Raw genomic sequence first — 23,141 nt, forward strand, 5'->3', positions numbered from 1 at the left:
CAACGCACATATGAGAAACAAAAAGAAAAGACAAACCCTATTAAAAGAGCAAACTATTAAGTCTAATATCTATCTTACCTCGCTCGCGCGAGACAAGACACACATTAGACTGGGGGGGCTTGAAGAGGTATGCACCCGCCTTAACATCGAGCGGGGCGGGTCAACCCACAAGATATAGACAAGAGGCTTGAAATCAGGATGTCATGAAGGCACAAAGCCAAAACCTATGCGCATGGCGCATATCACATATGCTCACGCATATCACATATGCTCACGCATCACATATGCTCACGCGTATCACATATGCTCACGCACCATATATGCTCACGCATATCACATCTGCGCGTGGCGCATCTGCGCGTGGCGCATATCACAATGCTCACGCATATCACATCTGCGCGTGGCGCATCTACGCGTGGCGCATATCACATATGCTCACGCATATTACATATGCTTGCGCATATCACATCTGTGCATGAAACATCTGCGCGTGAGAATAAAGAGAAGACTTCGCGCATCCCCAGGATAGGCGCATATCACACATGCACATAATCAATCACATCCTTATCCAAATCAGGATAAGGACAACCATGATTGTGCTCATCAGACAACCTTCCAGAAGGTATCCTTTAAGGAATAAAGAATATGCTGATGTTGACAGCTGCCAATGAAAGGTGGACAACTCAGCAAAACCAATGTGCTACCACGTGATTGCACATGGGTCAGGTGAAATACCTTGGTCAGAGAATAATCAATGAAAAAGCACCAGGTGTCCTAAGGACACGTGGCGCGAAGCAATAGGAGGAGGCCAAAAAGGCCCTAATTGGGTCTGAGCCCAATCATTGGAAACCCTAACACTATAAATACCACACCACCTCCACAAGGGGAGGTAAGCAAGAAAATACACTCTAAATCCTTACTCACTTTCAGATTATTATCTTCTCCTACAATCTCTTATTCTCACACCGGAGGGTTACCCCAAAGAGGACCCCTCTGTCCCTTTCTGAGGGGTAAGTTCACGGTGCTGCTCGTTTTGTAGGTGGAAGAATTCATACTCCGGAGAACCATCGGTGATATAGCATACTCATACCCGAGGAAAGTTGATCGTCTACCAGTGAGCCGATCCACGTTTCTTCAGTAACGTTACCGTTATGTTCCCGAGATCATTAAACGAAAGAAAGAAAAGTTTCCTTTCTTTTTCTTTTCATTTTAGAGTTAAGTGCCATTTTAGTACCTGTGGTTTGGCCAACTACGTAACTTTAGTACCTATTCTTTATTTTGTGCAAATGGCTACCTCGGTTTCAAAAAACTTGCATTTTTAGTACTTTTTTTCTAACCCCGTCTATTTTTTCCGTTAAGTTAGGGATAATTTGGAAGAAAATAAAAAAAACAAAGAAAATAATGAAGTTACCAAATTATCATTAACTTAACGACAAAAATAGACGGGGTTAGAAAAAAAGTACTAAAAATGCAAGTTTTTTGAAACTGAGGTAGTCATTTGCAAAAAATAAAGAACATGTACTAAAGTTGCGTAATTGGTCAATCACAGGTACTAAAATGGCACTTAACTCTTTCATTTTATTTCCTTTTCTTCACTAACTTTCTTTCCATCCATTTCCTTCCAAATTTGAAGGAAACAAAACATTACATTTTAGCCTTACTTTTCCTTCCAATTCTTATCATTTCTTTCCTTTAATGAAACTCTAGGAACACACATTTTTATTTCCTTCCCTTTCTATCCTTAAATGAAACTCGGTAACATAACAAATCTTTTCTTTCCCTACATGATACTCGGGAACATAACATACAAAAAGAAGAAACCACCAAACAAAAAAAACTAAAACAATAAAAACAAACAGATTATATTTGTTGTTGTTGTGTTTTAAAAAAAATATACTTCATTTCGAGCCTTCCAAATTTTCCACCCAGTTTAAAAAATCACTTCATTTCCACCATGAAAAAAAGTAAAAAACTGTTTGTCGGTGATGAATTTCCATGATTTAATAACTTATCTGTCACAAAAATCTTAAAATAATTATTTTAGTAACAACTACCTTTTTATTTCTTGAAAAAGAAGGAAGAAATTAGTAAGTACAAGGGGTGGGTTTCTTTTGACCACCATTAATGAAATCGGCAGAGTTCTGTAACAATAATAATAAGTAACAATTAAAACCCACACACAAATACAGGTTGGTGAAAGTGACACACACACACACACACTCTCTCTTTCTCTGTGCCATGGATGTCATCATCAAAGCATTCAAACACATGATCCAAAACAGTTGCTTATATTAACCACCAAAGTCAACTGCACACTCCAGTTCAAACCGACGAAACGTACTCTTATCATAATATCATTTACATATCTTCAACCATCAGCAAATTGATCATTCATTATTATTATTATTCCACCTGACAGAGTGTGTTAACGTAAAATTAAACGTCCGATTTCGTTTTAATTATTCCATGATCAACTATATTCAACGGCTATCGTTCAAGCTGTTAACCTAATTTCAGGTAATTACTCGATTACACATCTTTTGATTTGTTACAGAGTATTAAGTTTTGCTTATTTTGTATAAATTTGTTACAGAGTGTTTGAAATTATGAGTATGATGATTCGAATTGTGGTTCGCTAATTTTGAAGTTTGTTAAATGTGTTAATTGATATGTTTATTGCTTGAGTAGATGATTAAAGTATTAAACATATGATTAGGTTTATAATGTAAGAAACATGATCATCACTCTGAAACCCTAAGATCATAAAAAGGGGTAATTACTTGGAGTAAGCTTGGAATGAGCTGAGTTTTATCGAGATTGGATCGATAAAAAGTTTGGAACGAGCCCAAGCTTGAGCTCCTTAAATAAAGCTTGTTTAGTTTCAAGCCTGAGTTTGAGCCGTCGTTTAGGCTCATGGAGCCTTAACGAGGCTTGTGTGTTTTCAAATTTGACCTCTTTTGGACTTTTGTGTATTAATTTCACTCCGCATAGTTGAGCTTTGGCTCGTGTAAGGTGGTACTACACGAGCTAGAGCCGAGCTTAGACTCGTTTCAAGGTTTTTCTCAAAATATATAAACATAACTAAAGATGTATATAAATTAATTAATACATAATAAACGAGACCATCTATACACACACCGCCTGGCATCTAATCCTACACTGTTTCAAACGGCCGTCAAAATAGAGGTCATGCGGCTGTTTTGAACAAAAAATTTCAAAGTTTGACATTCTATGGTCAGAATTGCTATCCAGATATTGGCCAAATGATCGTTCTGAAATAATCTTCAAAGTTTGGCCCCCAATGATCAGAATGAGCATCCGAATATTCTTCAAACGGCTATTCCGACCAATAATTTGAAAGTTTGACTTTTTTTGGTCAAAATAGCCGGTTGAGTGTTTTGTGGAAGGCTGTTTGATGGCCTGAATTCAGATGGGAGTGATGTAGCTATAGCATAACCCATAACAAACGAGCCGTGCCTGAGCTCTCATAAGTCAAAACAAGCCGGGCCCGGGATTGGCTCGGCTCATTTACACCCTTTTACTTCATACTTTCTAATTTCTACACATGATTCGTTTGTTTGATATCAATGCAGCAAATTCAGCCAAACTGTTTCTGATATCAATGGAGAACAATCGATTGAACATCAACCGGCCGCTTCTATCTGTGAGGCGAAGAACATCTTCACAGAATAATACTGATAATAATAGAAAAACTGAAAGTTGCATCCTGGTTAGACCTTCAGTAGAATCGTGTACAACCGAGATTATGAACACAGGAAGTGTTCCTTTTGGGTGGGAACACAGTCCAGGAAGACCTAAAAACGAACAAGTTCAAACCATTGAAAGTGTTCCAAGTCTACCAAAGCTTCCACCAGGCAGGTTTTTAAGTTTAAAACCTATGAACAACGACGCAGTTACCAATATTTCAAAGATAACCAAATCTGAAAGCATTGAATCAACAAAGAAAGAAAACTTGGATGTTAAGTATGATGCTGATACCAATAATGATAATGGTAATGAAGAAGATGATGATGAAACATATATGGATGCACTTGATACACTTTCGCGTGGTGAAACATCGTTCTATAATTGTAGTGCAAGTGGTGTAAGTGGATTCGGGTCGGATGCGAAACCTTACAGGTCAGTTCCAGATGATCCGAAAATGAGGGATTTCATGATGGGTCGGTTTCTTCCTGCTGCGAAAGCTATGGCTGCTGATTTACCTCAACAACATACTTTCAAGAAAAATGTTATTAAAGAAAAGCCACAAGAAGTTAAGAAATTAGTTAATATTGATGATAATAATAAAAAGATGCTTAGATATGGACCGAACTTCTTGCAAGATGTTACTCCTGATAAGAAAGTAGAAGATGATGAAAATGATGATGATGATGACGCCGATGATGACGATGATGATAGTGTTTATGATTACAACAGTCATGGAAATAAGTCATCTAAACTTTGTGGATTGCTTCCGCGTTTTTGCTCGGTAAATCCGGTTCATGGAATGTGTGTGCGGGCCAGGTTACCAATCTCTTCTGCTAAAGGAGCTCAAACAAGCTCGTCTTCTAGTAATTCTTTTGGAGAAACCGATAGTGAGGTATTTAGCTTGATCCTTTTTCCCATGATTATTTTTAGGCCTGTAAACGAACCGAACGTTCATTGAACCGTTTGGTGGGAAGTTCGTTTATGCTCGGTAATATAATAAATGAACTAACATGAACAAAAGTGTTTGTTCATATAGTTAAAAACGAACATGAATACATGTCTCCTTCGTTCTTTTATGTTCGTGAATGTTCGTTCGTGTACGCTCAATGTCTGTTTTTATGTTCATTAGTTTACGTTTTTTAAGTTCGTTCATTTATGCTCGTTTATATATTCATATAAATTTTTGGGTCCATGGAAATTCAGTCTAGTTTTATGAAATTAAGATATCACCCATTATAATTTTGTCGAGTTTTATTATTTTGTTAAGCCAAAAAGATTGATGTCCACGTTTAGTTTTAGTTTGTGCTCCCTTGGTTATGTTTGTTCATCTATCCACAGTTATGTTTGTTTGTTTGTGTTTATGAACCGGTCGTTTATACTATTAACAAACGAACATGAACACAATCATTTCTTAATGAACGACTTAGTTTTGATATCACAAAGGGCCAGTGGCGCAGCTTGTTGCCCGTTTGCCTTCTATTTTGATGTAATCGATATTCTTTAATTAATGAAAAGAATTAACATGTGATTATTAACATGAACAGGAAAATGCTGTTCGTTTGATTTTTCGTGTTCAATTGTTTGTTCGGTTAGTTACAACCTACAAGTATGATTGCTTTGTTAGAACTTAGAACTAATAATTTCTTATAATCAATCTTATCTTTTGATCTTAGCCTGCCAGGAGTGGTATATATAAGCATAGATCACTGGACAGTATTTTGAAGAACGAACCGAATCGAACCTCAAATCTAGAAGGATTAAAACTGTACAATCGTCTGCAAGGAAACGCGATTTCAGCTGATCTCAGTGGATCATTTCAATCTATTGTTTCTGAAGAAATCGATTCAAGTTCAAATAAAAAAGGCACAAGTTTTAAAGATTTATTAGCTAACAAAAACACAAACGAAACCGAAACTACAGACACTCAAGATACCTTAGTCGAGAAGACACTTTATGTCGATACTGTTCAAATAATCAAATCTCCACAAGAAAATAAACAGCCTGTCTTTAATGAATCATTGAAGTCGGACATGTTTGCTGATGAACCAAAAAATGATCAAGAAACAAAAAAGTTTGAAGATCATGAAGTTGGATTAGAAGTGGTTGATAATATTATTAATGATGGTGATAAACAGTTGAAACCTTCAAAAACTGAAGTGGTTGATGATATTATTTATGAAGGTGATAAACAATTAAAAGCTTCTGAAAGCAGAGTCTTTGAACTCCCTGTACCCCCACCATTGCCAAAATCGCCATCAGACTCGTGGCTTTGTCGTGCGTTACCTTCTGTGCCTTTGAAAAACGCGCATTTGCGGTGGAATAACAAATACCCATCTTCCAATATGCTCACTAATGACCCAAAAGCCGACGATAACATCCGGCTGCGAAATCCACAGGTAAAAGTTTTTTAAGGGTATATTAGTCATTTCACACACACTAAACTGGAAAAACTAACCCCACACGAGTAAATCAACATTTTATTAAATGGTTTTATAGATTTTTTTCTTATTTTTCAGGGACAATTATATTCTATACCAGAAAGTTAAATGGGTGGTTTGCTGTTTCAAGTCCTTGCTTATGTGCATATGTTTTGGCTGGGAGTTTTATGAAAGCAAAAGATTTGGTGATTATACAAATTGTTATTTTTAAGGGTATAATGTTCTTTTTGGTGGCATACCATTATTCTATTAGATAATGAAGAATAAAGAAATGTACAATTGGTTATATGTTTATAAATTATGATACAAACTCTAGTAAAAAGTTAGATTGCTATTGTAATAATACAGATCTTAAAAGATTATAGTAATATAGAAAAAAGGGTATACATGTGTTCCCCTTCTGCCAAACGACATGATACACCTTGTGCCGTCTAATAACAAAATCTATCCTGTTCGGGTTAGTTATCCAAGCGGCTTTCGCCCAAGGCGATGCAAATGACCATGTAATCGAATTAAGTTTTAGGGTTATTTGTATATGTTTTGTTAGGGGTTTCCGCAATGAATAAATACTCACACTCTATGATTTAAACTTGAAAAATAAGAGTGAAAAGTTAATAAAATGAAAATAAATAGATAACCATCTAATATTAGGTATACTAAATCCAATAAAGAAAAAGAAAAGGTAAAGCAGCATTTTTACCAACGTTCTCAAAAGAGTAAACTTATATATTCATCATAAAAAAGAAAGTAACCAACATTCTCGGGAGAAAAATCGCAAAAATGGCCCATTAAAACAATAAGGGGCCGGCTCTTAGCCAACAACAAAAGTTGGTGGCTAAGCCTTAGTAGGCGACACTTATTTGTCGTTTGATTGGTGGTTTAAATGCATTTTTTAAATGACTAAAAGTCAATGTCTATTTTGTTATTTGAAAGATCTAACGTGTATATTTTATTAACTTCCCCCTTATAAAAATGTTCTTAACCAAAACCCTAATCACATATCTCACTTGTTGCATAAACCAAAACCCTTTTGGTCTCACCTTTAGTCGTGTCTCTCTTTTCTTGTTCTTAAAAGATGTAACATTGTGTCCAATTCCTAAGAGAACTTTTATGACTCATTTCTTTCTTAAAAAGGATTTTTTTTTCACGATAACATTATATTTCATAGAAACATTCAAACGATTTACAATAAAGTGGCAGGTAAGCGGGCAACAAGCTGTGCCGCAACCCCCTTTTGGATAGCAAACCCAATCCGACTAAAAACAAAGTTTTGATTCTTATGGGTTGATACGTTACTATACACAACTTTCTGAACCCTTACTCTTGATTAACTACACATCTGCCTTTCTTTTCTCGTTCTTGCAAGATCTAACATTGTGTCCAATCATATACTTCATATTTTACTAGTATTAAATTTATTTATGATTTATAAAATCACCCGACTTTTAAAACCAATCAAAACACAGAAGAACCAATTAAAAACATTTTTTAAGACCAACGAATCTTTCAACTGAGTTAAATTCATCACATCGGGATGCATTAATCTTCCGATCCTAGGAAACCCCTCATCTAAGGACAACGCCCATGAACACTTACTCGAAAGCATGACGATGCAGTGAGGTAAAACCTGTTCATTTCAAGGATCCAATTATTGAACGTCTTATACTCGCCTAGTCTCCCATCATCACCTGGTGCCACCAAAACTAAATGCCCTTTGGGCATGAATCGAACTTGGGTCACATAGAACCCTAAGTAGAGGTGCACAAACCGGTTTAAAACTCAAAACCACTCTGGGTTGAAACATGTTCGGTTTCTTCAACAACAGTCAAAACCAGTTAATGATCGGTTTCGGTCCAAGGTTTTGACCGGTTTCGGTTCAGTTAACCGGGCTGAAACCGGTTTTGGTGGAGAAAACTACAAACCGGTTCCGAACCAAGAACCAACGGTTTTAATTGGTTCCAAATCAGTTCCTACACAATCGGTTTAAAACATGTTCAATTTTCAGGTCGGTTCAGTTAACTGATTTATTTGCCCACCTCTGACCCAAGTACGAATTACCCTTTAAAAAAGTAATATCAAAAAAAAGAAAAGAAGAAAATCCAATTAGATCCATTTTCAAAATTCAACACATTGATAAACAAATAGCCTAAGTACCCAAAGTCCCAAACACCAGGACATTATACTTTAGTTAACAAACACATTAACCCCTCGTACTTCCAAAAACCCATCACTCAAACCTCAACGGCAGACTATGTCTTCTTCTTCTTCTTCACCACCAGCAGCAGCAGCGGGTAGCAGTTACAGTAACGACGGCCACCACCAATCATCAGATCACTTCAATCCCCCATGGAAGTCATCTCATAGGTCGTCTCGTAGCAGGGTTCATCATGATATACAGACGCCTCCTTGTACGGACTTCGATAAGGCTTACTTTCAGTCTTATTCTCATGTTGGTATTCATGAAGAGATGATTAAGGTACTACTGCTCTTGTTACAGATTAACATTATTATTTAGATTATTGTTTTGTTTTGTGATTTATGAGTCTGCATTGTTTGAGTTAACATACCCGTACCGAAAATCAGTAATTTGGGTACCCATACCTGTACCTCGTACTTTAGGTATTGTACTCGCTTTAGTACCACTTTTTCCTTTTTTAAAAAAAATCTCCACTAAACTCGGTATCGATACCAAAACTAAAAATGAAACAAATCAACAATAATATAAAATTCATTCATGGTTTAATTAGTACTGTTAGTACTTAATATTTTGATTATCAATGGTTTTGAAAAGCCCGCTTGAAAGCCTTGAGGATATCCCAATAAAAACACGGTTAAAGTTATGAGTTTTGAAAATCCCAATAAAAACCACTGCGTAGTCCTAATGGGTACCGAGTACCCTAATACCCGTACCTAGGGTACATCATCATCGTACTTAGTATATCCCACCAATAGCAAAACTATGGTAGGGTTTGAGGAGGGTAAGATGTAGACCGCCTTACCTCTACCCCGTAGGAATAGAGAGGCTGCTTTATGTGAGACCCTCGGCTCGATACTAGTTTTACATCAAGCCTTGGACATAAGGCACATAACACTCAACCATCGGGACACCGGTCGATTGGTGCATGTACCCTTGTCTTTTGGCTATCAACGCCACCACATGATGTCTGATTAACATTCCGCCACTTTTAACGTTATTTTCACAAGATTAGTAATATAACGTCAAAATTAGTGCAATTTCACTTTTGTCCACCCGAGGGTTCACACATATATACATTATATGCGCGCACCGCAAGCAGGGCGATGTAAACCTAGGGTACATGTATTCGGGGAAAAAAATCTCATCCCTAGAGTGGTGCAAGGCAAATCTATTAGAGATTTATGCACATACGAAAGCAATAAAACAAACACGAGGATTTAACGTGGTTTGGTTTAAACTGAACTATATCCACGGGTGGAAACTAGGTATTCTTTATTAAGTGACAACGTTTAAAAGTACCATAATTGTTATAAGCCATCGCTGCTTGTGCCTAGGCCCATTTTTCAGCCAAGGCTCAATAAATGTGCTTCTGGTTCCCAGGTGAGCGCTTCGGCATTGTCTACGACAAGAACATGAGAAGATAAAAGCCGAGCAAAAGAAACACAAGGAGTACGATTGAAACTTAGATCTAGGAGAGGTCAAAGGAATTGCATTGAACATTTTTTTATACAAGTTTTGGAATCACATTTTAATCTTGACTGTCTTAAACTTTTGGTACTAATTAGATGATATTAACTGTTAGATAATAGCTTTTGTTTATTTTATTTGAAGAATAGTATTATTTTTCATGTACATAACATATCTATAATTCTTTTGTTATGTTTTTTCAAGCATTAATTAATTTCCACTATTTACATTTTTCTCATTCTTGTACACTGCAGGATTGTGTGCGGACAGAAACTTACAGGACGGCGATTTTACAACATCAGAGTCATATTGAAGGCAAAGTAAGAAAAATTATCGTATTAAGTTTATACTTAACAGTTAATGGAAGTTTGTTCACGATATTGGCAATGGATATATAAAATGCCATTGTTTTGGAGAGCTCAGTTTGAATCATGTAATATGATAATCTGTTTTTATACTTAATATTTATTGCAATCACTTGTGTAATAGGTTGTTGTAGATGTTGGCTGTGGCACAGGCATTCTCTCAATATTTTGTGCTCAAGCAGGCGCAAAACGAGTAAGATTTTTTAAGCATTAAATAACTATTTGTTTTCCAATGTTAACCTTTATGTTTTACCAGGTGTATGCAGTGGATGCCAGTGAGATAGCATTGCAGGTATATTTTCTCAAGTTCTAACAGTTTACCATAATATTGTTAACGATATTTTCATCATAATTTTAAATTTATTGTTGTTTTGTTAAAAAAATTTGAACCAGGCAAATGAAGTTGTTAAGGCAAACAATCTTTCTGACAAAATTATTGTCTTACACGGACGTGTTGAGGTACTAAATTTTGATATAATTCATGGGTTTTTCTTATGATCCAAATTATGACATTCTATTGTTTGTATGCAGGATGTTGAAATTGATGAAGAGGTTGATGTTATAATTTCTGAGTGGATGGGTTATATGCTTCTCTATGAGGTAATCGTTATATATATACTTGTATGTTATTTACAAAGTTTATGATTATAATTTGTATCTAATAATATTATTGTTTTATTGTAGAGCATGCTTGGGAGTGTTATTATTGCTAGAGACCGCTGGTTAAAACCTGGCGGTCTTATCCTTCCTTCTAATGCAGTGGTATACGCTCTTATTTCTTTATTATCGTCACCGGTTATAATCGTTAAATAATATAATAGAACTTTATTTATTTTCATTGTATTTACTGCAGCTATACATGGCTCCCATTACACATCCTAACAGATATGCAGAAAGCGTTGATTTTTGGCGCAATGTCTATGGAATCGACAGTGAGTAATTTTTTTTATTTGTATACTATAGATGTATGCATAGGTAATAATTTTATTTATTTATTTATATATTGTATTTTTATTACAGTGTCTCCGATATTACCATTGGCGAAACAATGCGCCTTTGAAGAGCCATCTGTGGAGACAATCAGTGGAGAAAATGTTCTTACATGGCCACATGTGGTTAGTTTCTTTTCATATGTTTAATTTTAATGTTTTTGTGTCGTATATTTTATTATTTTGTTTAACTGGAAATAGGTCAAGCATGTAGATTGCTATACAGTCACAATTAAAGAGTTAGAATCTGTTACATCAAGCTTTAAATTTCAATCTATGATGCGAGGTAAAGTCCTTCCATTATTATTTTTAATATTATTTTGGTAATGCAATTTGATACTAGTTTAACTAATTTTTTTATTATTATTTCAGCTTCTTTCAATGGTTTTGCATTCTGGTTTGATGTCGAGTTTAGTGGGCCCGCTAATGCTGGTGAATCAGCTTCGGTTAACGAGTCAACCAAAATGACTGGTGGTCAAAGAAGGAAACGGGCCAATCCTGATGAAGCACTTGTTTTGTCAACTGCACCCGAGGACCCTCCTACACATTGGCAACAGGTACTCTTAGGTTTCCTTTTTAATATTTTGCGGTTCTTTTTATAAATTTTTTTTTGGGCAGACGATGGTGTATTTTTATGAACCGATAGATATAGAGCAGGATCAGGTTATTGATGGTTCTGTTAGATTAACACAAAGCAAAGAGAACGCTCGGTTCATGAACATTCATCTTGAATACGCGTAAGTTACTCGTTCTTTGTGAATACAACCTAGTGATTATTACTGTGATAACATTGTTTTATCAAAATGTAACTGTTTTGACCCGTGTGTAATCGTTGGTTTGAATATGTTTCTTGCAGGTCGGGTGGGCGGTCTTTTGTAAAAGAAAGCGTGTTGCGTTGACCACGTTAGAGTTGACATTGTAGTTTACGGGCTTTATTGTTTTTTGGCCGTGAAGCCTTGAAGGAAACTGTGATTGTGGTTTTAGGTAGGTAGAAATTGAGGACTGTAAGATTTTGTTATGGATTAACAGGACAGGTCGGTTTAAGGTGCACTTTCTCATTTCTGATCTTTATTGGTCGTTTAAACGGACTTGTTCCTCATCTTGAGTCATCAATCAATACATGTAAGATGGGGATGCTAAAAGGGTTGTATTCGTGGATTGACGGGTCAAACCTAAATTTGACAAAAACTTGAAAGTCTTGTCAACACACAGAATGTATATATATATTCATAGGTTGGCATGAATGACATGTTTAACTTTAAAAGGTAGGTAGTTGTGGTGAGTGTAAATTTACAACCAAAAGTACAAATGTGTATATATAGTTATATTTAAACTATATATATACACTCATGCTTATTTCTCCATTATGGTTTAATTTTGTTACAAGATATCTAGTTTTGACATAAAGAAATTTTTCTAAATCTAAAAAATTAACGGGTTAATGTGCGAACCTGCCACGTTGACATTTACTTGTTTAACTAAACACGCACCCTGGTTCGATACTTGGACTCATAATTTTGATGTTAGCTATGCTTCCTATTTTCTTAACTTTAAGTTAAGCTTAAAAATCTCCACCTGTATAAAGCTATACACTATGAGATTAGAACCCTCAACCACTTCGGAACAAACGTGTGCACTACATAATGGACTATAACTCACGCAACGGGCCTAAAACCGTTTGACATGAAGCAGTCAGGAACTCAAGATTGGCAAGATTCAACCTTTTAGCGACTACATAATGGTTTATAGAAGTTTATTAATGCTCAACACAAAACCTTGAGAAACAGAGCAAAAGTATAAAAAAAAACACACCTTTCCTCAACACTTAAAAGAGCAAAACAGATCAAACACTAGTACTTCTAGAATATGTCATATGTCTTATCCCTTTCTAAATAACAAAATGTCAAAATGACGACAATCGATAAATTAAACATTTTTCTCCCCTCTCCTAAACTCTTTAGGATTTTGCCAACTCTTCATCTCGGGCAATGAATAATACATCATATTTGAAGTGCATCTGCAATAGATCCAGCCAGACTTATGACTTCAAAAGGAGCTTTGTTTGCAATCTCTTTAACAGTATTAGCGCACGAATCTGTGACCCAAAAGTACTCAAACGCCTTCTTCGAGTTTTCTGCACACAAATATAATAAACAAATACATGTTAAATCACATTATTTTTTATTTCTTATAATATAAACTACGAGAGAGATCACAATTTAACCACCATCTTTATGAACAAATCTCTCCCATGACTTTTTAGGGAAAACCGCATGAGTAACATAAGCACTAACTTTGTTTGCTCCATGAGCCGCCAAAACTTTCTGCATCACAAAAATATATATATTGAACAAATTAACGAGAATATGTTTAATAAAGATTTTAAACATGAACGTACCTGACATTCGATCAAAGTGCCTCCAGACTGAACTAAATCATCAACGATTACTACATGGCGACCAGCAGGATCACCTTCTTTCAGCCTCACGATCCGTTTAAGAAAAGAAAGTTAAACTCACTGTGTGAAAATTATCCAACAGTTTGTGGAACCGCTTCCAAGCTCCATCATCTGGAAAGGCGATCACAACCTGAAGATTTATATAGAAAAAGTACATACATAAAAATTAATATCAAATGTAACCATTTGAAAAACTTAAAATTTCGTATTTACTCATTTACTAAATACGATTCATAATATCACCATTATACCCTTTTCTCTTTTTTTACATTTCAAACTCGCATATCCAAAATTCCAAATGCAAGATTTAAGGAAAGGGTATAAATGTCATAAATTTGAAAAAAGGTATGTTTGCTGTTATGATTTTCTTGGCTAAATATATGAAATTATCCAAAATGTAAAATGATAAAAAGAACATTCTCGCGAAAAATGAAGATAGGTTAAGTAATTATAAGTATCTATTGTCTCAAAAACCGGTTCCAACGGCTATATTACCGTTGGAACCGGTTCCAACGGCTAATTGGTGTCTAAAAAAACCGGTTCCAACGGCTATATTACCGTTGGAACCGGTTCCAACGGCTAGTTTGACTTTTGTTTGACCCTTCAAAAAAACCCGTCGGAACCGGTTATTCCGGGTACGAACCAAACCGGTTCCAATTAAGAACCGGGTAGGAACCGGGTTGGAACTGGTACTGACATACAAATAGGAGAACCGGGTACGATTTTCGGGTACAAAAATACCCAAACCGGGTATTGTTCCAACCGGGTTGGAACTGGAACCGGTTCCGGTTCGGTTCCACCAGTTAGGTTCCGGAACCGGTTTTTTTGTGCACGTCTAAAGCAAAGGCCTTAGTTGGCTTACACTAGAGTCGGCCCTGCGTAATATGTCCAAAACGTTGTCATTACTTTGAGGTTTTCTAGAAAAATTAAATTCTAAATTATTAAAAAAAATATTTGAATTTGTGATAAATAATATAATAAAAATACAAGTCAAAAAGTTAAAAAAAAAACATTACCAAAGGGTAAATAATAAAAGAATTGAATAAATTAAATAAATAAGTTAACAGAGAAAAAAAACAAATAAACAAAAAAGATGCTTTTAAACAAAGAAAAAAAAAGCTAAAAAGATAAAAAGTGCTTTAAACAGAGGAAAAGAAAAGTAAAAAACAAAACCTAAAAAAAAAACAAAACAAAAAAAATGCATTAAGAGTAATAGGGGTGTGGTTAGTGGTCCCTCAAGATACCTTATACCCACAAATTTCATATGTGAAAATTCTTAAAATAAACATTTATTAAATCAAATTTCAAGTTTATATATCATTTCTAAGAAATTCCAGAAAAATGTATTATAAGCTAGTCGTAATGAGTATATTATGATAACATACGAGTAGTTTGTAAAACTATTTAAAAATGTCACGTTGTCATAAACTAACCACAACGAGCATGTTCACTAATCATTTACTCGTCATGAATAAAGAGGTCGCATGTCTCGTAATAAACACCCAAACTAATCATGACGAGGTGTATGTTTACCAAATACATCGACCGATTAGTTTTACAAAAGCCTAATTGGAATGGTTAGTTTGAAAGCTCAATTAGTTGTTACGAGTAGTTTTTCCGGTTTATATTTCAAGTACGAGTAGTTTATTAGTAGTTAACTTGTTGTAACTAGTTTAACCTTACAATCTACTCGTGGGAACTCATTTTAGCGGTAATCCGATGTATTTTAAAAATATTATTTAGTCCCTTATTTTTTTGTCATTAAAAAAAATTATTACGCCATGTCTTTATTTTATATGATTGCTTATTTTTATGTCATCTTTTATAAAAGTTATTATGTCAAATAAGGGATCACAAAAAATGATTATGTCTTGATTTTATGTGATTTGTTATTTTTATGTCATCTGTTATAAAAATTAATATGGTACATGACATATTAACTTTTATAAAAGATGACATATAAATAAGAAATCACATAAAATAAAGACATGGCATAATAATTTTTTTAAAATGACAAAATAATATGGGATTAAATACTATTTTTATATATTCTTAAAATATATCGGGTTACCGCTAAAATGAGTAGTCACGAGTAGATTGTAAGGTTAAACTAGTCGCGACAAGTTAACTAGTAATAAACTACTCGTATTGGAAATGTAAACTGGAAAAACTACCGATAACGACTAATTGATATTTTAAATTAACCGTTTCAGTTAAACTTTTGTAAAACTATATGGTTCGATGTATTTGGTAAACAAACACCTCGTCATGGTTAGTTTGGTCGTTGATTACGAGGCATGCAACTTTTTATTCGTGGCGAGTAAATGATTAGTGAACATGCCCGTTATGTTTAGTTTATGGCCATGCTCAGGGACGGATTTATTCCAATGAGTACCGGGTCAAGCGAACCAGGTGTTTTTCGAACCGTAGTGGAGCATTTAATAGCGACTTTTTTAGCGAACCAGGTGTTTTTTCGAACCGTAGTGGAGCATTTACTTGACCCGAACCGTTAAACCAATCCGAATCGTCAACCCGACCCAATTTTTTTATACGCGTTCTTATATATTTAGAGCATCTTAAAATAGCGAACCAGATAAAAAAAAATTCTAAATCCGTCACTGGCCATGCTTCATGTTTTAATTGGCTTTACAAACTACTTGTGTGTGATAATAATATACTCGTCACGACTAGTTTATAATACATATTACTAGAATTTCTTGCAAATGGTACCTAAAACATGAAATTTGTTTTCATAAATGTTTATTTTGGGAATTTTCTCATTTCATAATGTTTGTTATTTGGGGAAATTCTCAAAATAGGTATTTCTAAAAACAAATTTTAAGTTTTATTTATCATTTGAAAAAAATTCCAGAAATAGGAATTATAAACTTGTCGTGATGAGTAGAATATGTTAACATACGAGTAGTTTGTAGAGCCAATTAAAACATGCCACGTTGTCATAAAGTAACTGTGACGAGCACGTTCACTAATCATTTAGTCGCCATGAGTAAGGAAGTTGCATGCCTCGTAATCAACGCCCACGACTAATGCATAAATATTTTAGTCGTGACTAGTAGATCTTACAACTTTTTGAGACACGAGTAGTTTACCAAACTACCATGACGAGGTGTTTTGTTTACCAAATACATCGAAATGGTTAGTTTTACAATAGACTAACCGGAACGGTTAGTTTAAAAGTTCAATTAGTTATTACGAGTAGATCTTGGTCAACGACTAGCTCTTCCAGTATACATTTCCAATACGATTATCATATTACCAGTTAACTCGTCGCTATTAGTTTGACCTTACAATCTACTCGTGGCTACTCGTTTTAGCGGTGATAGATATATACAAAAAATATTTCAAATTATATAAAAATATTATGTAATCCCTTATTTGTTTGTCATTTATTTAAAGCAGTTATTATGTCATGTCCTTATTTTGTGTGATTTCTTATTTTTATGTCATCTTTTTTTAAAAATTATAATGTAATGTACCCTAGTTTTTGTGTCTCATATTTTTATATAATCTTCTATAAAAATTATTATGGCATGTCCCTTATTTTTTTGTGATCTCTTATTTTTATGTTATTTTTTATAAATTTTGTTACGTCATGTCCCCTATTTTGTGTGATCTCTTATTTTTATGTCATATTTCATAAAAGTTATTTTCTAACAAATAATATCTTGAAACACTTAAAATTATTTAACGTTTTATTTTTTATATATCTTTATATGGGATCACATTTTATTTATAAAATATGTCATAAAAATACAGGATCACAAAAAATAGGGAGCAATAATTTTTATAAAAATAAAATTTAAATAAGGGATCACAAAAATAGGGAAAATTACATAACAATTATATAAAAGATTATATAAAAATAAGGAATCACAAATAATAAGGTACATGACCTAATAATTTTTATAAAGGTGACATAAAAATAGTAAATCACGTAAAATAAGAACATGATATAAATTTTTTGGAAAAATAACATAAAAATAAGGGGGTACATAATATTTTATATATTTTTAAACTTTTTCTAGTATCTGGTTATTGCTAAAAGGATTAACCACGAGTAGATTGTAAGGTCAAACTAGCAACGACGATTTAACTGGTAATAAGCTATCCGTATTGGAAATATATCCCGGAAGAACTAGTCGTTGACCATTATATACTCTTAATAACTAATTGAGCTTTCAAACTAACCGTTCGGGTTAGTCTTTTGTAAAACTAACTAGTTCGATGTATTTGGTAAACAAAACACCTCTTCATGGTTATATTGGCAAACTACTCGTGTCTCGAAAAGTTGTAAGATCTACTCGTTACAACTAAAGGATTTATGCAGTAGTCGTGGCCTTAATTACAAGGCATGCAACTTTTTTATTCATGGAGAGTAAATGGTTAGTGAACGTGCTCATCACGGTTAGTTTATGACCACGTGACATGTTTTAATTAGCTCTACAAACTACTTGTTTGTTAACATATATTACTCGTCATGACTAGTTTATAATACTTTTTTTTGGAACTTTCTGGAAATGATACATTTTTTAGAACAACGACTTTCTTGTATTTAGGCTATCGCACTCTCCAATTTTAGAGAGCTCCGATGTCCCACTCTGGCTTATGTTGTCTTAACCGAGCCCACGCTGGCTTCAGAGTTTGGCTTGAGCGTTTCCCCGGGAAACCATACCGCCGACTGCCACTTGACAGTCGTTGTGTCACTACAAGAGCAGAACTCTCTAGCGTAACACACGGTGGGACGAAAATTCAGGTGAGCTTAGCGTTCGAACTGTAAACCTTTTCACAAGGCCTAGCTCAAAACCTTCATTGCTCATATTCACCCAAAAGTGAGACAAGTGGGATTCAAACTTGAGTCTCTAGGTTTGGATAACCCAAGCCTCCTACCACTATGCCACAAGTAGAGGATTTCTGCAAATGATACCTAAAACTTGAAATTTGTTTTTAGACATACTTATTTTGGAAATTTTCCCAATTTATTTACATCATATATTCATCCTAAAACTATTTATAAACAATAAACGCTTCTCTCAAACTACCAAAACTCCCCCTCTCTCCTCTCCATTGGTGGATCTTCTAACAGGCCAAAGTAGGTTGCAGCCCTGTCACGTTTTTTGTTCGGTAGTTTACTTTTTCTGAAAAGTCAATATATATATATATATATATGATTAGGTTCATTTGAGAAATGTTTTTTAGAGCGAGAAGTGCGAGAAATGAATCCAACCAATCACATTTATTTCTTCTCTTTTATTTAATATTTAATATTAAGGGCATAGTAGTAAGACGTGTATTTTTTATATATGGTAAGGTCTTAATTCCATTAAGGTTACACATAATTTCAAATTGTATATTATTATTGTTTTCTTTTAAGCATAATTTCATTTATTTATTTAGATTTATTTCTTCAAATTTTGATTTTAAATCTCAATCATCCTATATTGTTATCTACCTAATTCCATAAAGTTTTGCATCGTCATATTGATGAACGTGATATATATATATATATATATATATATATATATATATATATATATATATTTAGTTTCATTAAAATAAACCTACATGTTGTTAGCTTTATATGTTACAAAATTTATCTTTTTTCCTTTTTGTATTTTTTCTTATTATTTCAAGAATTCGCAAGTAATAAACTTTTTTTTTGTTTATAATGTGTGCTTTTTTGTATTTTTAATCTATGATTAAATCGTTCGTCATAATTTTTCAAACTTAACCAAACCTAGGAAGATTTTGAGATTTGTGCCGAATTCGTAATACCACATACACATTGTATGTACATAAATGAACCTATACACAATAACATTTACACATAAAAAAATTGAAATACTACATACACAATATATGAACCTATACAGTACAAAGTAAATATTTTATTTTACAATAAACTACATAAAATAAATAACGGATCCTAATAATCTACACTTGTAATCTACATAGTAAATAAATGAACCTACACACAATAAAATATATAGACGTACAATTCAACATACCACCTACACAATACATATATAATAATATAAACATACACGGTACAAAATAAACTTTTCTTTCACATTAAATTACATATAATAAACAACGGATCATGCTAATATCATACAAAGTATATAAATGAACCTACACACGATAAAATTTACATGATACATATATGAACCCACACAATACAATTTTTTAATTTCTTTACATCATACTACATATAATAAATAATGGACCATACTAATAACCTACATATATAAAAATGTTCACATACACATTTGTCAAACTACCTACATAGTACATATATGAGCATACACAGTAGAAGATAAATTATCTTATTTTTTACAATAAACTACATATAATAAATAATAGATCATATTAATAGTCTACAATTGTAAAATTTCGACAAACACAATGTCCTACATAATAGATGAATCTGTGTATGTAATACATGAATCTGTGTAGGCAATACATGATTATAGTATTTGACGCATATGAAGAAATATGATTGAAGTTAATATGATATTTGAATAAAATGATATTAGATCAATTAAAAAATAATAATTAAAAACTCATTTGTGTGTAACTTTGAATTAGTTAGCCTTAATTACACATAAATACTATTAATTACTTAAGTTTCACTTAAAAAACTCTACAAAGACCAAGTTGCCCTTTTTCATTAAATCTTTGAACATTAATCTCTTCCATAATTACAAGTTTGGTTACAATCTCAACCTGTTTACTTACGAACGAATGATCTGTGTTTTGTATGTGTGCACACTTTTAATCTTATTGGAATCACCCATGTTGACTTGTTGGTAAGTTAGACCATGCTGACTTTTTTACATGCGCTGATAGATTGCTATTGTGCTTACTTATAGACAGAAAGCGGAACTCGTTGGTTGCAAGCACCGGGATCTTGCAAAGCACTTCTGGCAGGTTCTTTCTCTCTCACACCTACGTTTGTATGATAAAAGATGTAATTTTGTAAAAGCTTATGATGCCTTTACTTTACGATGTAGTAAAGTGATGCTAAGAAAATATTATATGGACTAATGTTTTTGAAGGAGCATGTGATGTCATCATTGTAATACAATCAGTTTGTGTTTTTGAATTTATGATTCTCGGTTTAACTTACTGAATGTTTGTTGTCTGTGTTTGTAAAGCATTGCTGGACAAGGATATTAAAGTTGATTCAGGTTGTTATTAGCTATACCAGTTTACTATGTCATATTGTGATTGTATATTTAAGTTAAAGTTATTGATTTCCTTTTCGTGTTTATGCAGAGAAATTCAGTTAGAACTGCCAAGGATTGCTATGGCCACTTTGATTTCAAATACTCTTACAGGATGAGGGAACTCTTTGCAAAAATGGTTGTTGATGAAACAAATAAGCTGCAACAGTTAAATGCGAGGATGAAAAAGTGATTTTTTACAATGCTGCGTTTATGACAAAGAAGGGAAGTTGGTGAACGTGAGGTATATCTCAATAGCTGGGCTCGATGGCTTGGTTTTATGTTTTTTTAAATGAACTAATTTTCAGTTTGGTTTATGTGTTAAAAATAATTTTTTGGTTCAGTTTTGATTTTGCTATCAATAAAAAACCAAACTGGACTGAACTGAAAAAATCAAAAGCTGGTTTGAAGTAATTTTAATGTATTAGTTAATGGCACAGGGCTTTAGAATTCATTTCATTATTAAATTAAAAAAAAAGGTTTAGACTCGGTTTTATGTTCAAAATGAATTTCATTATTTGGGCCTTTTTTTTCTTTTTTTAGGCTCTAATATTTCAAGCTCAAATGGTAAAATCGAAACCGAACTGAGCTCTTTGTTAAAACCAAAAAAAACCTAGCAGTGGTTATGTTGTTGTGAATTTTAGGCCTATAAACGAACACGAACAAGGGTTCAGGTTAGATCAGCAGCCCAGTTATTGTTATGAAATTAACCAACGGTTCTTTACAATTGTTCGCCTATTTATAATATATGAAACGGTACATACGAGGAGATTATACCCTTTCGTTTGGGATGACAAAAAAACTATCACAACCGCTAAATAATAGCCTTTACTTTTGTCAAGTTTGACTTCCGTTTTCTGCCTGGTGACCATTTTTCTAATACATAAATAATAAACATAATCTAAGTCTATATTACATTCTAACAAAATTGTGCAACTAATCTTACCCATCAAGTTCAGGTCAGATCAGCTCATGCGCGTGCGCAGGTTAGCGTGCAGGTGCAGTTCAGCTTGCGCGTGTGCAGGTTAGCGCGCAGGTGCAGTTCAGCTTGGGCGTGCTGACCTGCAACGCGCTATTCTTTACAATTGTTTGCCTATATATACACTAAAACTTTGAGCTGCACCGTGGACACAAGCCCACCCTACTTAAGAAGTGAATACTCCCCTTCTGATCTGAACGCGTGCGCACTGATTTGAAAGTGTGTTGAAAAATAAATTGTCAAAACATAAGATTTAATGTTAAATGTAGTTATGGAAATTTGTTATAGATTTTTCTTATATATATATATATATATCTCAAGGGTAGTTTGCAATTGCATTATTTCACATTCTAAAACATTCAAATTTGTTAAGGGCAGTTCTGGAATTTTGTTAAATTCAACCTATCATGGACTTGCAGTTATGTTATTCCACACTTTAAATGCCTTTAAATTTTCTATTGTACATCATACATCTACATTATTTTGTGACTTTAAATTTTCTAATGTACATCATACATCATACACCTACATTTTTTGTGCAGTTATGTCAACTGAATATCCTGCTTTTACAACAAACAAATATTAATTAAGCTACTGTTTGTAAATTTGTAGTGTCCAACTCAGCTGGGAAGCACCGAGTGTGGTTATTATATCTTAAACTTCATAAAGAAGATCGTTCGTGAAGGACTTGAAATTCTCGTTAATAACAATGTAAGTGTAATTTACATGTTTGCTAATGTTTATATTGGTTTGTTTTGACACGATCAAATGTTGTAACGTTTTCTTTCTTTCTTTTTTTTTCTTCTTAGGTTGGGGGAGGCAAAGAGAATACATGGCGGCGGATTTTGATGCAGTTCGAGAAGAATGGTCGGGTTATACGACACAGTTTGTTTTCCGGTAGTGGTATGTATTGTACTAAATATTAAGCAATATTTTGTAACTTGGGAATATTTGTAATATTTTGACATAAGATGTCTAATTAAGTAGTGAAATGAGTAGTTTTGCTCCATAATTGTGTCATTAATATATAGATTAGTAGTTATGCAAAGAAAAATAAAAATATATATTAAAAAAAACTATACAATGACACGCATAAGTGTTAGTAATGTGTAGGTGTTGTAAATGCGTGTCACAAATGTCTATCATAAAAGCGTGTCATAAATGCATGTCATTAAACATACACGTTGGTGCATGTCATCTTCAGTTTATGTCATGGGCTTCCACTACACGCATTTGCGTGTCATGAGTAACCTTTTATGACATGCATTGCGTGTCATTAAAGATGTATTTTGTAGT

At 33.7% G+C, this 23,141-nt stretch overlaps 2 protein-coding genes and 1 long non-coding RNA gene across 3 annotated transcripts; 2 read left to right on the plus strand and 1 right to left on the minus strand.

Moving 5' to 3' along the window:
• Window positions 1–3,565: 3,565 nt before the first annotated feature.
• LOC143608044 (uncharacterized) lies at window positions 3,566–5,929 on the plus strand. Its single transcript, XM_077083251.1, has 4 exons — window positions 3,566–4,363; window positions 4,451–4,600; window positions 5,382–5,867; window positions 5,921–5,929. Exons 1-4 carry the CDS (start codon window positions 3,566–3,568, stop codon window positions 5,927–5,929), a joined length of 1,443 nt encoding a protein of 480 aa, XP_076939366.1.
• A 2,460-nt stretch (window positions 5,930–8,389) lies between these two features.
• Window positions 8,390–12,165, plus strand: LOC143608045 (putative protein arginine N-methyltransferase 6). The gene is made up of 13 exons (XM_077083252.1): window positions 8,390–8,622; window positions 10,065–10,130; window positions 10,300–10,368; window positions 10,432–10,467; window positions 10,569–10,634; window positions 10,707–10,775; window positions 10,860–10,937; window positions 11,029–11,107; window positions 11,196–11,290; window positions 11,366–11,450; window positions 11,537–11,721; window positions 11,783–11,901; window positions 12,021–12,165. Exons 1-13 carry the CDS (start codon window positions 8,398–8,400, stop codon window positions 12,061–12,063), a joined length of 1,215 nt encoding a protein of 404 aa, XP_076939367.1. The 5' UTR covers window positions 8,390–8,397; the 3' UTR covers window positions 12,064–12,165.
• An 885-nt stretch (window positions 12,166–13,050) lies between these two features.
• Window positions 13,051–13,662, minus strand: LOC143608046 (uncharacterized). Its single transcript, XR_013149125.1, has 3 exons — window positions 13,563–13,662; window positions 13,389–13,488; window positions 13,051–13,298 (listed from the first exon to the last, which is right to left on the minus strand). It is a non-coding gene; the product is annotated as an uncharacterized LOC143608046 (long non-coding RNA).
• Window positions 13,663–23,141: the final 9,479 nt, after the last annotated feature.

This window comes from Bidens hawaiensis, unplaced genomic scaffold (genome assembly GCF_021521415.1).
Source record: "Bidens hawaiensis isolate Kalapana, Puna unplaced genomic scaffold, B.hawaiensis_p1.1 tig00095010_1, whole genome shotgun sequence".
Taxonomy (NCBI): domain Eukaryota; kingdom Viridiplantae; phylum Streptophyta; class Magnoliopsida; order Asterales; family Asteraceae; genus Bidens; species Bidens hawaiensis.